At 44.0% G+C, this 17,234-nt stretch overlaps 1 protein-coding gene across 1 annotated transcript in view; it reads left to right on the plus strand.

Moving 5' to 3' along the window:
* The first annotated feature begins 3,197 nt into the window (after nucleotides 1–3,197).
* The window catches only part of LOC115130298 (rho GTPase-activating protein 21), a 62,892-nt gene continuing 48,855 nt past the window's right edge, over nucleotides 3,198–17,234 (plus strand). The window contains 3 exon segments of the mRNA XM_029661293.2: nucleotides 3,198–3,721; nucleotides 7,913–8,104; nucleotides 11,816–11,837. Of these exon segments, the coding sequence (XP_029517153.2) occupies nucleotides 3,413–3,721; nucleotides 7,913–8,104; nucleotides 11,816–11,837 (523 nt within the window). The 5' untranslated portion in view covers nucleotides 3,198–3,412.

Raw genomic sequence — 17,234 nt, forward strand, 5'->3', positions numbered from 1 at the left:
GTCATCAGAAATGGAACTCATTTTAGCAACTTTCTTTTGGCCCTCTTTTCCTGACCGCCTGCAACCACTCCAAATCCACAAATTGGCCGGGCTTCTCTTGATTTTTATCACACCACTGATTTGGTTTCAGTTTACAAACCCACAATGGGGGGAGAACTCATAACAACAACTAAAACCCCTTTTTTACATCCTTGTCTTTTCCCCTCCAACACTAGTCTGGTATTTCCCTTGGCCCATGGTGTGATGTTGCGTGAACCCACAAGGCCATTGGCAGAGCTGTTGGCAGGGGGACTCACACTTCACTCACAGCTGTAGTATGAAGGGTCCGGAGCGAGAGAGTGGGGTAGGACGGAACAGGGAAATGACAGCAGCCCTATGTGTAAAGACCTATTATAAGTTATAAAACAAACAACCCTGATCCCTGCTTCTCTGGTCAGTGAGTGAGAAGAGAATCTTTCGTACCAATAGTTAGAATTTCATGGGAGACTGTGGCTACACTTGGAGTTCATTTTGTGGGCTGGTCCAAAGCAAAGCAGACTCGTTGTTTTTTGTGGAAATTGACAGCACTACTATTTTTCTGTTCTCCCATGGTCCCATAAATAATGAAAAAGCTCCTATGAGATGGTGTTAATAGCCATGTCAGTTTGATAGTTCTAGTGCGGACAGGCACCTGTTTGTATGCCCAACTACTGAGACCCCGGTACATCAGTCAGTAGTCTTCTTCATTGTGTGTTTTTTGCAATAAATAAAGCCTAATTTTGAAGATTGTTGGTGTGAAAGTGGAAATTAAATACTGCACGATGTTGAGCCCTTTTCTGAGGCACCTCAGTTGGCATTCCAATTGTCTGCACCTTTTAGATTTGTATTATTACCCCTTTTCATATACAGACAAAAATCCAACTTTTTTACCATACCATCTTCCGTATACCGTCTTTTGTTTATATCAGAAAGGGCTACTGTGTAAAATGTCCAGTTGCAAATTGATGTATAAAAGGAGGTAGACCTGCAAGAAAGTGGTAAATAAGGGTCTGTTTTGAAAGCGGGTCATATCAACCTAAAGTTATACCATGTCTTCTGTCTGAAATGAGTAGGACTAGATGTTATGGGAGGATTCTAAAGCATTAGGCTCGTACAGGTAAATACCTGAGGGAGTGGATCTGTTTTGTGGAAGGGAGCACCTGCATTGCCCCAGGCCATGTTCACTCTTCTGTGTCTTAGGGTCTGTTTGGTATCATGGCTTTGAAGGGTATTGTTTGGACATGTGCGTTAGTGACCTATGAAAGCAAGTCTGAGAATCAGTGAAAGGCACGTCTACACATCTCTCTCGTTGCTCTACAGCTTCCCGAGAGGATGACCTGAATAGTATCAATACTACTGCACTCAACTAGCCTGGACCCAGATCGGTTTGTGCTGTCATGCCAACTCCTTTGGTTATCCAGGCTAGCGCTCAATGAGCCAAGGCATTAAAACACAACCTATATCCACACAAAGTCAACCAAACAAAAAGCAAAACAAAGGATTAGAACATTACACCACTCCTGCTTTTCAAAATGTAGTTGCTACGTTTGCACGTTGATCTATGGCATGCATGTTCCGGTATATTGTGGCTCTATGTTAAGAATAGGCCCTAGGCTATAACTGTTTTGTTCAGCATTTTCAAAGCAGGCTGGAGGAAGTTAGATGGATGAAGGCCAGGTTCAGTAAATACCACACACCTCTCCACTGAGTTTTGTCCTGTACCCTACGTCTCTGAATGGCTGGTTTCACATGCAGTGGCCAGGGGAAAAATCCCTGTCCCAATGGCTGACTGTTGTGGCCCTGTTTATCGCCATGGCAACTGTAAAAGTAGTCCCATGCAGTCGTGTTTCGTGTGTGTGAGACTCCACATGCCACTGAATCAAATTCCTGTCTAAGGGGATGCATTTTACTCTCACACTCTGGCAAAATTCTTATAATTTGACATAAATGGATGCAAGAAACATTTTCATATGAAGATTGTGGTAGCAAAACCCATAAAACTATCCAACTCATTGCTTTAGATAAACAATCTGTTTGGCATGATGTGGCCAGGCCCGTAATGTTCCACTATAATGCAAAGCTGATGTAAACACAAACCATTCACAGTAAAGGATTTCCCCCTCGACTTGTCTTGTGTTGGTGGCACTTGAGACGAGACTTGCATCCAGTCAGTCTTTAACAAGCTTTCGTCCAGCTTACTTGCATAACATGGACGCCTCGAATGGTGCAGGCTATATTCAGTGGAATGAATGTGGTAATAAGATGGTCATCAGCAATGTGTGGTTGGAGGGAACATTCCATCACTGGTTTCCTGTTCTTTTCTTGGTCGCTGCTGGAATAGTAGATTAGAAAGACTGCTTTAAATAAGTCCGACTCAAAATATGAACACTTATCTGACCGGCTGATAGACTGGCAATTTTGATCTGCCATTTTTGTTTTAGTTTCATGTGAAGTACCCTTTTTCAGAGGTGTTACTCATTTTCTCACCTAATGACAATGTGAAAAATTCCCCAGATTCACTTGACAAGCAGTGAGAGTTGTCTAAGATGACTGCTATTGCTTTTCCTTTTGGAGCAGAGTTCCATTTCTTCGACATCACCTGATTCCAAATCTGATTAAATATTGAACTATTTGTCCCCCAATCAGAGTGCTTTGCTAAGCACGAACACAGGCAGAGTCTGTCCTATCCATCACACTGCACTTAAGATAAAGCCTTTGTCAAGCCCTCCTGTGGGTTTGTTTACCATAACCCATTAAAAAAGTGTCCGCACGGCACCCGGCTCTCCTCTTATGTAATCCCACTGGGCAAAGATGAAGGGAAAACGGGTTTGTATGGGGTGTGAAAATAGCTTGTAAAGACGATGGAATAAGCACACAGCCTTTGGAGAAAGGCACTGACTTAAGAGACGATATAGATAGATTGAAAGTGTCTCTGTACTGTCATATGAGCACTATGTTTGTGTGGAAAGGGCATGCTTTTAAACATTGTGTCCAAATGGCCTTTTAGAATCAGGTGAAAAAGAGTGCGAGAGGAGAAGGGAGGGTTAAAAGAGAACTCATCTGGCCGCCCAGCCAGATGTGTGTGTGTGTGTGTGTGTGCTTATGAGAGAGTGTGAGGTGGGTGGATGTGCTGGTGCGTCAGTCTGCCCCAGCTCTGCAACACTCTCCGCTGAGTGGAAACATCATGTGGCTGTGGGAAGCAGAGGAACAGCCCAGCTTCCCAACACTGAGAACAGACCTGGCGAGAGAGGGAACAGGGGGAAGTAAAAAAGAAACTCAGAGTAACAAAGACTGAGACGCTAGTGAGACCATCTCGGAGCAGAAGAGGAGAGCTCCACTGCCTGGCTTCCTTCTTTTTCTTTGACGGATATAAAGGCATATTGCTGGCTATGCCATGCTGGCCCAGAGGAACGGGGGCGTCTCCGCCGGGAGCTGTGTGACTACGGTGCCCCTGAAGGATTGCCCTGACCTGGTGGATCTGCTGGATGTAGAGGTGGACTGCTCTCCTTCGACGGGGGACTGTCCCTGGGCTCGTCTGGCCGGTTTAGAATGCTGCCTGTCGGAGCCCTACTGCCTGTGGTTCCAGCTGCTAGCGCAGGCTTACTGGGGGGACGTGGAGCTAGGCCTCAGGGGGGAAACAGACAGGAGAGTGTCCTGGGGCAGACTCCAAGAAGCATCCAGGAGGAACTGTGTTCGTTCCAGGGTAAGGCGCCAAGCTTTCGGAGGACTTTTCGAGTTCACCCTAATGCCTTTCGGATTGCATAAAGAGATTGATCACAAATCCTGTGTTGGAAGCAAATAGTAGGTATTTTAGTAGAGAGCCGTTGGCAGTGCGTTATTGAGTTGTAATACATTGACCTGTGCTGAAATATGTGCCCAGGCAGTATCAGTGGCTTGCAGCTAAGCGTATTGTGTAATATAGTAAGGATTTGTGAGGGGGGGGGGGGCAACACAGTGTGTTGTCTCAGGAATGTCGCGTGCCTCTTCCCTTGCTCCAGTGGCAGTGTAGTACTGTTTCACTGACCGGTCTTTTGTAATGCTTCCGATGGTCAATTCTGAAAGACTGAAAGGACAGCGATATATTTAGGAGATAATAGCTGTATTTCCACCAGTTGTTATCAATGCGCCATGGATTTATTTTTGGATCTGTACTCAAAGCATTTCAGTACTTACAGTACTTATTTATTTCAGATTTAAATTTGTATTATTATTATTATTATTGTCATTCGTTGGAATAATTCAGTTATTGTTTTGGGCAAGGGAGAGCAACACTATATTTTCCTATGATGTGAATAATGTCTTGTGTAGTTGCAATGGCCTGTGGTCAGAGGGGAAGCCATTAAGCTAACCACACCAGAGTGACTCACTATGGCCTAGGAGGACTGTGAGGAGAGACTGAGTCGACAGGTATTGGACCCACAACTACACATCTGACATACAAATGCACAGCAACCACATGGCAAGTAGCTATAGGCTATTTTCCGACATCATATTCAAATCTATATTTAATGGCTGTTGCTGATTGGTGCAGCCGAGAGGGATTCCAAAGCGGAGGTGTTGACAGTTTTGAACCTGTGCTGATGGGAAAAGCCAGTGTAGATGCCTCACATGACTGTGTCTGATATGGAGGGGAGTTCTTAGCCAACTAGTCCCGAGTGACACTTTTTTCAGGGTGTGGTGGGATGCTATAATACCTCATGTGTTCCCCAATCCTACCCTCTTCACTCAAAATGGCAGTCAGCAAGGTCTGTAAAGCTACGTGCAAAGAACTTTGGAATTAGTCCGATTTAGTTGTTTGAGGGTTAGCTAATCCTCATTGCTTCTTTCACTATGACTGCAGTGCCAGCCACAGTCCTGCTCCCTGTTCTGCATGGTTGCCTCCTCTTCTTTTCAATAATTCAACATGTTAAATATAGAGATGGAAAAGTGTGTGTGGGAATGTCCTTGTTCTTCTATTGTTATGGGGACCTGAAATCCCCTAAAGTCCCCACAAGGATAGTAAAACAAGGAATATTCTCAAAGGCTATTTTAAGCTCAGGGTTTAAGGTTAGAATTAGGGTTAAGCTTTAAGGTTACATTTAAGGTTGGGGTTTAGGGAAAATAGGATTTTGAATGGAAATAAATGTTAGGTCCCCATGAGGATAGAAAAACAAGTGTGTGTTGGTGTGTGTGTGTCCCCGCAAGTGTTTCTATGCAGAGCTGCGGGGTCGTAGTGATCTCACCAGGCCCACAGTTATACAGGCCCAGCCCATTCTCTTGAGGCTCCTACATCTGCTGTACACACACACACACACAAACACACACACACACACACACACACACACACACACACACACACACACACACACACACACAGAGAGGTGTGGTGGGGAGAGCGTAAGGGAGGACAGAGAGAGGGGAAAGCTTAAAGAAAGAGGAGGCAGTGTTTTCGCACTGGAGAAGAAGGAAAAAACAACCTCTGCTCATAACCCGTGGAGAAAGCTGGGCTGAGGTTGCAGCGAGGACTGTTTGGCAGGCCCATGGTTGGCCCGTAGTCACTGCGGTGCTGTCAATGGCAACCACTAACGCACACCCTGTGGCGGTGTGGGCTGAGCGAACCATCAGTTTGATAATGAATCTGACATAAGTCTTACGGTTCAGACAGTATACGAGAGGCAGGCAGGAGGACACCGTGTGGCTTTCTCGTTGACTTTGGGTTGTGAAATACTGTAGCGCTTTTTGGAATTTATGTGATAAGGTCAGGGGATTCTTTATGTGGTGTTGTACATGCCTGTGATGCATACCAGGGAGGATAGATTACAGTGTAGGTTGTGTGTCTGTCTGTGTGACGTCATGTTCAGGAAAAGAGTGTCTCTTATAAGAAGAGGGTGAATCACTGTTTTCTCTGTGGTTACCGTTGCCATGAGATATGTTTGAGACTGGTGGAAATCCCTGTTTCGTGTAAACGGCTTAGTTCCATCTACAACAGTGTACAAATGATTTGTTGCGGACGGAGCTGTGGCACGTAGCCTTAATGGATCTGACAACCGGCTCTTTTATGAGAAAATAAACGAAAGTGTGTTGAGCAGGATCTGAGCCTTTTCAGTGTTCCTGGATGTTGGAACTCTGTCTCGCACTCAACAGCATTCACAAGTTTATCATTATACAAAATGGCATTTCACTGCTCTTCAACCCAGCCAGCGCCAATCTCTTGTTGCGTCAAGGTGTGATGTATTCGCCTACCTTGAATTCAATTGGAATAGGCTTAGCCGCTCTCTGATGAAAGCACTGAACACAAAGTATACAAGTAATTCCTCACAAAACCTAGGCCATAAAATACCTTGATTTTGGGGGATTTACACAAATTATAATCCATAGAATAGCCCTTTGGAGAAACGATTGACATACTGTATATTTTACATTTTGTGTGTATAATTGATCAAAGTTGGAATATTTATTACATTTTGGTCTTACCCAGGCCTCCTTTAAAACTCCTGTCCTCCCTGTCCCTGAATGAACTCTTTTGTTTACTTTCTTACCTTCCTGAGCGCTCGGTCGAACCGTAGCCATGTCAACAAACTGAATCTTATTCCATTTCACGTAACTCCGCTTGATTTAGCCAAATGAACTCTCACTCTGTCAGATAAACAAGGTGAGAGAACAAGATAAATGTGTAGCCATTGGCTGCTGTTTTATCTCCGAAAACAGAGCACTCTTTGTTTGAAATAAAGCTTCTTGACTGTCTTCAGTGACAAGGAGCACATTGAGAGTAGCCTGGTACAAGATGTAATGGGGATTTGATGCCATGTTCTCATCACTTGTAAATTGTGGCCTTGTGAATCTGAAGACTGTACTGTTAAGATTGATTGTCATCACTACTGAAGGTCTCCCATTGGGAGACCGGAATGACACTGGACTTGTTCATGTTCTCCTATCTGACCACGCCCTTAAGTCTAAATATTATGGGTGTGCTGCTGAGGTCATGTCTGACAGTGTTGCCATTTCTCCTTCTTTTTTAAATTTTTTATTTCACCTTTATTTAACCAGGTAGGCCAGTTGAGAACAAGTTCTCATTTACAACTGCAACCTGGCCAAGATAAAGCAAAGTAGTGCGACACAAACAACACAGTTAACACATAAACAAACGTACAGTCAGTAACACAATAGAAAAATCTATGCACATTGTGTGCAAATGTAGGGAGGTAAGGCAATAAATAGGCCATAGAGGCAAATGAATTACAATTTAGCATTAACACTGGAGTGATCGATGTGCAGATGATGATGATGTGCAAGCAGAGAACTGGAAGGAAAGGCGGCCAAAAGAAGTGTTGGCTTTGGGGGTGACCCGTGAAATATACCTGCTGGAGCGTGTGCTATGGGTGGGTGCTGCTATGGTGACCAGTGAGCTGAGATAAGGCGGGGCTTTACCTAGCAAAGACTTATAGATGACCTGGAGCCAGTGGGTTTGCCGACGAATATGTACTGTAGCGAGGGCCAGCCAACGAGAGCATACAGGTCACAGTGGTGGGTAGTATATGGGGCTTTGATGACATAATGGATGGCACTATGATGGACTACATCCAGTTTGCGGGATCGGTAGGATAGTCAGTTTTACGAGGGTATGTTTTCTAGCATGAGTTAAGGAGGCTTTGTCTTTCTGCTGCATCCTTCACGGTTTCAAACCATTCAAAACACCTTTTCCCTCTAGGATGATAATAGAGGAAAAGGGTAGTCTAAGGCCACTTCCAGATAATGTTTTCTTCTGTAACTGAATCAGTAATGAGCTTACTTTACATTAACAGAGGTATGTAAGAGGAAAACGTGTGAATCTACCTGTCCTACATTGAGTGGATTATCTCAAAGGTAACAATAACCACATTAAAAGTCTATCTCTCCCCCTCTCTGTTTCTCTCAGGCTAAACAGAAGGATGGGAGTGACCAGAGCGTGGCATCTGCGACGGGATCCCCGGTTGGAGTGGAAGAGGAGCCCTTCTCCTGGCCGGGCCCCAAGACACTCCGGCTGCAGCGCACTTCGCAGGGCTTCGGCTTCACGCTGCGCCACTTCATCGTCTACCCGCCAGAGTCAGCCGTCCACTCTTCCCTCAAGGTGAGAACATCATGACCGCACTCAAGCAACCTTAGTGAACATACAGTGCATTTGGAAAGTATTCAGAAACATGACTTTTTCCACATTTTATGTTATAGCCTTATTTTAAAATGGATAAAAAAATAAATAAAACATCCTCACCAATCTACACAATACCCAATAATGACAAAGAGAAAATGGGTTTTCAGACATTTTTTTCAAATGTATAAAAAATGAAAAACGGATACCTTGAACTTTAGCTCAGGTGCATCCTGTTTTCATTGATCATCCTTGAGATGTTTCTACATCTTGATTGGAGACCACTTGATTTGGACATGATTTGAAAAGGCTCACATCTGTCTATATAAGGTCCCACAGTTGACAGTGCATGTCAGCAAAACCCAAGCCATGAGGTCGAAGGAATTGTCCGTAGAGCTCATAGACAGGATTGTGTAGAGGCACAGATCTGGGGGAGGGTACCAACAAATGTCTGCAGCGTTGAAGGTACCCAACAACACAGTGGCCTCCATCATTCTTAAATGGAAGAAGTTTTGAACGACCAAGGGTCTTCCTAGAGCTGGTCACCCTGAGAAATCAGGGAAGAAGGGCCTCGGTTAGGGAGGTGACCAAGAACCCGATGGTCACTCTGGCAGAGCTCCAGAGTTCCTCTGTAAAGATGGGAGAACCTTCCAGAAGGACAACCATCTCTGCAGCACTCCACCAATCAGGCCTTTATGATAGGTTGGCCAGACGAAAGCCACATTATCCCGCTTGGAGTTAGCCAAAAGCTAAAGGACTCTGACCATGTGAAACAAGATTATCTGGTCTGATGAAACCAAGATTGAACTCTATGGCCTGAATGCCAAGTGTCATGTCTGGAGGAAACCTGGCACCGTCCCTACGGTGAAGCACGGTGGTGGAAGTATCATGCTGTGGGGATGTTTTTCAGTGGCAGGGACTGGGAGACTAGTCAGGATCGGAGGAAAGATGAATAGAATAAAGTACAGAGATCCTTATTGAAAACCTGCTCCAGAGAACTCAGGACCTCAGACTGGGGCAAAGGATCACCTTCCAACAGGACGACCCTAAGCACACAGCTGAGACATTGCAGGAGTGGCTTCAGGACACTTCTCTGAATGTCCTTGAGTGGCCCAGCCAGAGTGATGAAGGCGAGTGATGAAGCACGTAAAAAAATTATCTGTCCTCAGTTGCACCACTCACTACTGAGTTCCCAACTGGGAAAGGGGGATACCTAGTCAGTTGTACAACTGAATGCATTCAACTGAAATGTCTTCCTCATTTAACCCAACCCCTCTGAATCTGAGAGGTACGGAGGGCTGCCTTAATTGACATCCACATCTTCGGCACCCAGGGAACAGTGGGTTAACTGCCTTGCTCATGGGCAGAACAACAGAGTTTTACCTTGTCAGCTTGGGGATTTGATCCAGCAACCTTTCAGTTACTGACCCAACGCTCCTACCCGCCAGGCTACCTGCCTCTGGAAGCAACGTCAGCCACTATAACTGGTCTTCGCGAACATCATGAGAAGGGTTTCCATGGCTGAGCAGCCACACACACATAATGCCAAACGTTTGTTAGAGTGGTGTAAAGCTCGCCGACATTGGACTCTCTTCACAATCTGGCAGTCCGACAGACCAACCTGGGTTTGGCGGATGCCAGGAGAACGCTACCTGCCCCAATGCATAGTGCTATTGATGGAGGAGTAATAACAGTCTGGGGCAGTTTTTCATGGTTTTGGAATGAGATGTTCGCCGAGCAGGTGTCCATACTTTTGGCCATGTAGTGTATAAACTCTATATGTTTTATATTTGACCTTTATTTAAACAGGGAGTCACCATTGAGACCAGGGTCTCTTTCACAAGGGAGCCCTGCACATACAATTCATAGACCAATAATACTGTACTACTTACACTCAACCATATTTCTATAATATTAATCATCAACTGATATTGATCAATTTGTAGAGGAAGACTATGGGTTACAGTTGTCAGTTTCCTACAACACTGAAATTCACCAATATCTGGTAGTGTACAACAGTGTTTTGTAGTGTAATCTCAGTTGTAGTGTCATCTTACCTGGGAAGGGAGCCAGAAACACCAACTGAATAACATCAACATTATGCTGCTCCATGCATTTAATCCTGCTGTCCCAGCAGTTCCTGTCTTAATGGGCCGCCATTCCACAGTTTTCAGTAAATAGTGAAATACTCAACCTCTTCTAGTGGGATAGTGCTTCCGATGCCTCCATCTGATTGTTTCAAGACATTTTTTTTTTTTTCAAGGGATTTACTGTTGTCGTTAGCCAACCACCTGTCTCCATTTGGGATTTTTCTAACATCAATACATTTGTAGAAGTGTTTTGTGTTTACGTTTGCAAGTGTATTTTGACCCTCTTTTCACTGTGTTAAAAGAGATCTTAGACAGAGCACTTATTCTCTGTCCGTTTGGATTTTGCTATGGCACTGCCATTTAAATTCAAAGCTGAAGCACTCCGCCTAGATGCTGCAGAGTTGTATCCAGCCGTACCGGTGCAAAGGCCCTCCCTTGTGGCACTGTACTGTGTTGGCCTATTTTCTTCTTTCAAGTAGAATTGGGTTGCTTTGTGTTTCTGTGTAATGACATTTCAACTCTTATCTGGAAAAACTGAAACTTCATTGAGAGTTTATTGGTTCTCAGTGCATTAAGAAATAAAAAGCAATATGGCTCCATCAGTAACAGTTGCCACGTGGTCGTAATTCCCATTTCTAATGCTCCCAGAAATGGCATTCGAGTTGGCAGAGCTGGCAAGGCCAAGTCTTGTTCAGCTTTTCGCTGAGACTTTCTAATTCCCTTCTTACAGTAAGATGCAGATAAGAGCTTCTGGGAAATACTCAAATTAAAATGTCAATTTCAGGGTCATTTTAGACAAAGCCTTTGCTAACATAAAATAAACCCTGTATCTTTGTAGAAATTTGATCTTTATGAAATTCTCAGAATTCCATCCGAGATGACATGATTACATTTGATTTAACTAGGCAAATTCTTAATTTACAATGACTAACTAGGAACAGTGGGTTAACTGCCTAGGAACAGTGGGTTAACTGCCTTGTTCAGGGGCAGAACGGCAGATTTTTACCTTGTCAGCTCAGGGATTCGATCTAGCAACCTTTCGGTTACTGGCCCAACGCTCTTAACCTCTAGGCTACCTTCCGCACCTATCATGTATTGTAATTACTTTTTGGAGCTCTTGAGTAATCGCAGTCCCAGTCTTTCTGAAACTGGGTTAACTTGAAGAAGGTCAGCCTGTCTTATAGGATTGCCAAGGGAAACTCTGGAGTCTTAAAGAATATGTGGAGAACATATGTGTTGCTGCAGGGTTACGGGATTAGAACACTCATGTGGGTGTTTTGAACCCGCACTTGAAGGAAATGAAGTATTTAAGCTTGAAGGATACAGATAAAAACAAACAAATCTAAAGTAGGTTTTTCTAATCAACATTTTCAGTGACGGCGACACGTAGAAGAACTCCGCCTTCGTCCCTTGTCACGTTTGTTTGAATCTACTTTAATGTTGCATATTGTGACTTATGTCAATTAGTCTTGTTTAATGACAGTGAAAGCAATTTTCTATTTTCTTCCAGAGTACAACACTCAATCACTGTTATCTTCATTGAGGAAAACCCCAGATAAAATGTGAATGCAAAAAATGTCTGACTATCTTTTCTCTCTTCTAGGATGAAGACAATGGCAGTCGAGGTAAGTGGACAGCATGTATATCAAGTTCTTGTTGAATTTGTAACTCTACTCCCTCCAGACTTTGAATAGAACATCTATAAAAGAAGACTGATAGTCACTGATCAGCAAGCAAGCTTCATCTCTTCAGTGTTGCACATGGTCACTCACAAACCATTCAGATAAACCTTCCCATTCAACAACAGCATTTTGCAACGTGACAAAACACTGCACTCTTGAATGCACTTTGTCTCTCACTGTATCAACGAGTGAGTCACGCCCTGCTCTTACACAGGAGAAAGACTCCAGCAGCCACTGCACCACTCACTCTGGCTCCTGACCAATCCTAGACAGGTGTTTGGTTACTCCTCTAGTGTAGTGCACTCTGAGAATTGCAGTGAGATCACATTCCTAGTACTCAGTGGCGTGATAACAGCAGATCTCTCAAGCTAGATTGAAACCTGCAATTGATGTAGTAGGGCCAGTGTACTGTGATTCACTCTCCCTTTAACTCCTTAAATGTCACGACAAGAGGAATCAGATTAAAAGGAAGTAGAAAATCATCTTAATGCTTGTTTAACCTTCACTTCTTCAAGTGAATCAGTGGTGAACCAATTCAGCATAGAAAATAACCAGTATCAAGTAGGAATTTTGATTGATCAAGTAGTTTATAACCAAATGTGATCCGTCAATCAGCTTTCCCAATGGTCTGTATCTTCGTTGAACAGTATTCTTTATAGCGGTTAAATATGATTATAAACCCAGTGGTTCGAGCCTTGAATACTGATTGGCTAAAAGTTGTGGTATATCAGACCGTATACCACGGGTATGACCATTTATTTAACTGTTCTAATTACATTGGTAACCAATTTATAATACACTGATCAAAAAAATAAAGGGAACGCTAAAATAACACATCCTAGATCTGAATGAATGAAATATTATTTTTAAATACTTTTTTCTTTACATAGTTGAATGTGCTGACAACAAAATCACACACAAATTATCAATGGAAATCAAATTTATCAACCCATGGAGGTCTGGATTTGGAGTCACACTCAAAATTAAAGTTGAAAACCACACTACAGGCTGATCCAACTTTGATGTAATGTCCTTAAAACAAGTCAAAATAAGGCTCAGTAGTGTGTGTGGCCTTCGCGTGCCTGTATGACCTCCCTACAACGCCTGGGCATGCTCCTGATGAGGTGGCGGATGGTCTCCTGAGGGATCTCCTCCCAGACCTGGACTAAAGCATCCGCCAACTCCTGGACAGTCTGTGGTTGCAACTTGTGCTCAATTGGATTCAGGTCTGGGGAACGGGCGGGCCAGTCCATAGCATCAATGCCTTCCTCTCGCAGGAACTGCTGACACACTCCAGCCACATGAGGTCTAGCATTGTCTTGCATTAGGAGGAACCCAGGGCCAACCGCACCAGCATATGGTCTCACAAGGGGTCTGAGGATCTCATCTCGGTACCTAATGGCAGCCAGGCTACCTCTGGCGAGCACATGGAGGGCTGTGCGGCCCCCCAAAGAAATGCCACCCCACACCATGACTGACCCACCGCCAAACCGGTCATGCTGGAGGATGTTGCAGAACGTTCTTCACGGCGTCTCCAAACTCTGTCACGTGCTCAGTGTGAACCTGCTTTCATCTGTGAAGGGCACCAGTGGCAAATTTGCCAATCTTGGTGTTCTCTGGCAAATGCCAAACGTCCTGGATGAGCTGCACTACCTGAGCCACTTGTGTGGGTTGTAGACTCCGTCTCATGCTACCACTAGAGTGAAAGCACTGCCAGCATTCAAAAGTGACCAAAACATCAGCCAGGAAGCATAGGAACTGAGAAGTGGTCTGTGGTCACCACCTGCAGAACCACTCCTTTATTGAGGGTATCTTGCTAATTGCCTATAATTTCCACCTGTTGTCTATTCCATTTGCACAACAGCATGTGAAATGTATTGTCAATCAGTGTTGCTTCCTAAGTGGACAGTTTGATTTCACAGAAGTGTGATTGACTTGGAGTTACATTGTGTTGTTTAAGTGTTCCCTCTATTTTTTTGAGCAGTGTAGCAATATGTGGCCAATATACCACGGCTAAAGCTGGGGGTACACTACACCATTTTGGCCACGATTTAGCTGTCCCAGATAAGTATTTGATATCAGAGAAAAAATCCCCATGTCATTGCCTACTCCGGGTGCACAGCTGTCACCGACGCACATTTAATGTGAGCGAGTCAAAGACGCAATCTAATGGCTACCATCTCGTCTTTGAGCAGGCCCAGGTGTCCCATTATTTTTTATTTTTTATTTTATTGCCACAAAATCGGAAATGCTCTTGTGTGAGATGTGCAACGACAAGTTTTGAGAATGGTGATCAGCAATATCCAATGAGAGCTCGCCAGAGAAGATGCCAGTGAGATAATGAAGTTGTTTCACATCGTCCAGAAGGTGTAGACTCTCCAGCAGGAGCGATCACTACTACTAGTATGTGTTTGTACTTACATTTAACCAAAGATGGTGTCAAATCGTACAGCTCTGAAGTTCACAAGCACTGTTATTCAGTAAAAAATGCCAGCTAGATGTTTCAACTCTGTATGGCGAGTGTGAATGTCTGACTGAATGTTTTGAGGCTGCTTTGAGCCACAGCTCGTAGCTACTTTACAATCTAATCGCCTTGTTTCCACCAGACAGTGTGGTATAGAGAATCCTCATGACCAAGTTAAGAATCTTGTAGTGTGTGACCCCCTCCCATCTGTGTCACAATGTTTAGTGTGCGCACCACTACGTTGGCAACACAACAAAACTTCAGGGAAGACGGTCGTTTAATGTGAGAGACTCGACCATGTTAGGATTTTTAAAGTCATGTCGTGTCCACCCAGCTTAAGGGCTGTATTCAGGCAGCCCTTGTTACGTTACAGACTTATTCTAAAATGGATTAAATTAATATTTTTCCTCATCTACACACAATACCCCATAATGATAAAGAAAATGTTGCCCATTTTAAAAATAAATAAAGTAGAAATGCCTTATTTATGTAAGTTTTCAGATCCTTTGCCATGAGACTCGAAATTGAGTTCAGGTGCATCCTGTTTCCATTGATCATCCTTGAACACAGTGGCCTTCATCGTTCTGGAATGGAAGAAATTTGGAACCACCAAGAATTTTCCTATAGCTGGCCTCCCGCCCAAACGGAGCAATCGGGGGTGAAGGGCCTCGGTCAGGGAGGTAACCAAGTACACAATGGTCATTTTGACAGAGCTCCAGAGTTCTTCTGTGGAGATGGTTGTCCTTCTGGGAGGTTCTTCCATCTCTGCAGGACTCCACCAATCAGGCCTATATGGTTGTGTCCAGACGAAAGCCACGCCTCAGTAAAAGGCACATGACGGCCCGCTTTGAATTTGCCAAAAGGCACCTAAAGGTCAAGATTCTCTGGTCTGATGAAACCAAGATTGAACTCTTTGGCCTGAATGCCAAGCCTCATGTCTGGAGGAAACCAGATGCTGCTCATCACCTGGCCAATACCATCCCTATGATGAAGAATGGTAGTGCCCGCTGTGGGAATGTTTTTCAGCGGTAGGGACTGGGAGACTAGTCAAGCTCGAAGGAAAGATGAACTGAGCAAGGTACAGGGAGATCCTTGATGAAAACCTGCTCAGGACCTCCGTTAGGGCGAAGGTTCACTTTCCAACAGGACAACGACCCTAAGCACACAGCCAAGACAATACAGGAGTGGCTTCATGACAAGCCTCTGAATGTCCTTGAGTTTCCCGGACTTGAACCGATCAACCATCTCTGGAGTGACCTGAAAATAGCTGTTCAGCAACGCTCCCCATCCAACCTGACAGAGCTTGAGAGGCTCTACATCGAAGAATGGGAGAAACTCCCCAAATACAGGTGTGCCAAGCTTGTAGCGTCATACCCTGGAAGACTCAAGACTGTATTTGCTGCCAAAGGTGCTTCAACAACTGAGTAGAGGGTCTGAGTACTTATGTCAATTTAATATTTAATTTTAATAACTATTTAATACATTTTAGAATCGGGCTGTAACTCAGTGAAATGTGGAAAAAGATGAAGGGGTCTGAATACTTTCCGAATGCACTGTACCGCACCCCCTTGGGCCTTACTTCTTAAATATACTGTGATGGCTTGAGTCTGCATTTGAGCTAGATAGACAGAGATCAATAGCAGCTGCAGTCTATAAAGCTGCAGGTTGAAGCTCTTTTCTGCAGTATGCTTGTCAGTGTTGTAGCTTTGTATAGTGCGTGAGCTTGGCAAGTCCTCCCTATCCCACAGTGCATCCGGTCCTCCCCCCCATGTCTGGGAGCGCTGTAGCGTGACAGCGGGGATGCAGAGTCCCATCTGATCTGCAGCTCCTGGAAATACACGACTGTGCAGAGTATACACACACATTTTATTGCGCAGTGTACACACATACATACATACAGCACACACAAACTAAATCAGCAACACTCACGCACACGTCACAGGCTGCTCATCCATATAAAGATATCAATCATTGTTTATGTTGCGCTTTTGATTGGAGTGCTGCACACTGACTGCTACCATTAGTTACAAGTAACGTTCCTCTACTCTACCATAAAGGTTGTTTAGGCTTATAGTACTGAAGGTGCGATCGCCAGCATTAATACTGTGCCCTTCTATGCTGCAGTGGAAATGCAACTCCTTCACTGACTGCATCAACCTTTTATAGATTTTGTTTTCATTTTTTTGTAGTACATTACCAATATCACTATTTCATGTATTGAGTACAGAACATATTTCATGACCTGGGAGTGATCTGTTTTTCTTGTTCTTGATAATGATCCAAGTTATGATCCAGAGGATAGTTATGATCAGGGGTTGGAACTGTTTCATTTTTCAAGGAACACAAACGGAACCAGGAACGAAAGGGATCTATACTGTCCCGGAACAGAACTGTTATTTTAAAGCATAGGAACTGGAACAAAATGCCTGGAACATAAATAACTTTGTTATTTTATGTCCCTCCAAAAAATTCAACAAATCGCCTATGCAAAGCCCTCAATCTGTCCTTCAGAAATATATTCGTGTCTGCCTGCAGAAGCGAGGTTAAGAAGCGAGGTTTGGCGGGTCATGTTTTGGAGGACGCATGACTCATCCTTCACCTTCCTAGCCCGTTGGGGAGTTGCAGCGATGAGACAAGATCAAAATTGGGGAGGGAAAAAAGGGGGTAAAATACCAACATGTTTTATTGATAATAATAAGTCCCTTTTTATAAAGTCCACTTACGTACACTACCATTCAAAAGTTTGGGGTCACTTACAAATGTCCTTGTTTTTGAAATAAAAGCAATTGTGATCAGAAATACAGTGTAGACATTGTTAATGATGTAAATGACTATTGTAGCTGGAAACGGCTTATTTTTAACGGAATATCCTCATA

The sequence above is a fragment of the Oncorhynchus nerka genome, linkage group LG6 (assembly GCF_034236695.1).
Source record: "Oncorhynchus nerka isolate Pitt River linkage group LG6, Oner_Uvic_2.0, whole genome shotgun sequence".
Classification (NCBI taxonomy): Eukaryota; Metazoa; Chordata; class Actinopteri; order Salmoniformes; family Salmonidae; genus Oncorhynchus; species Oncorhynchus nerka.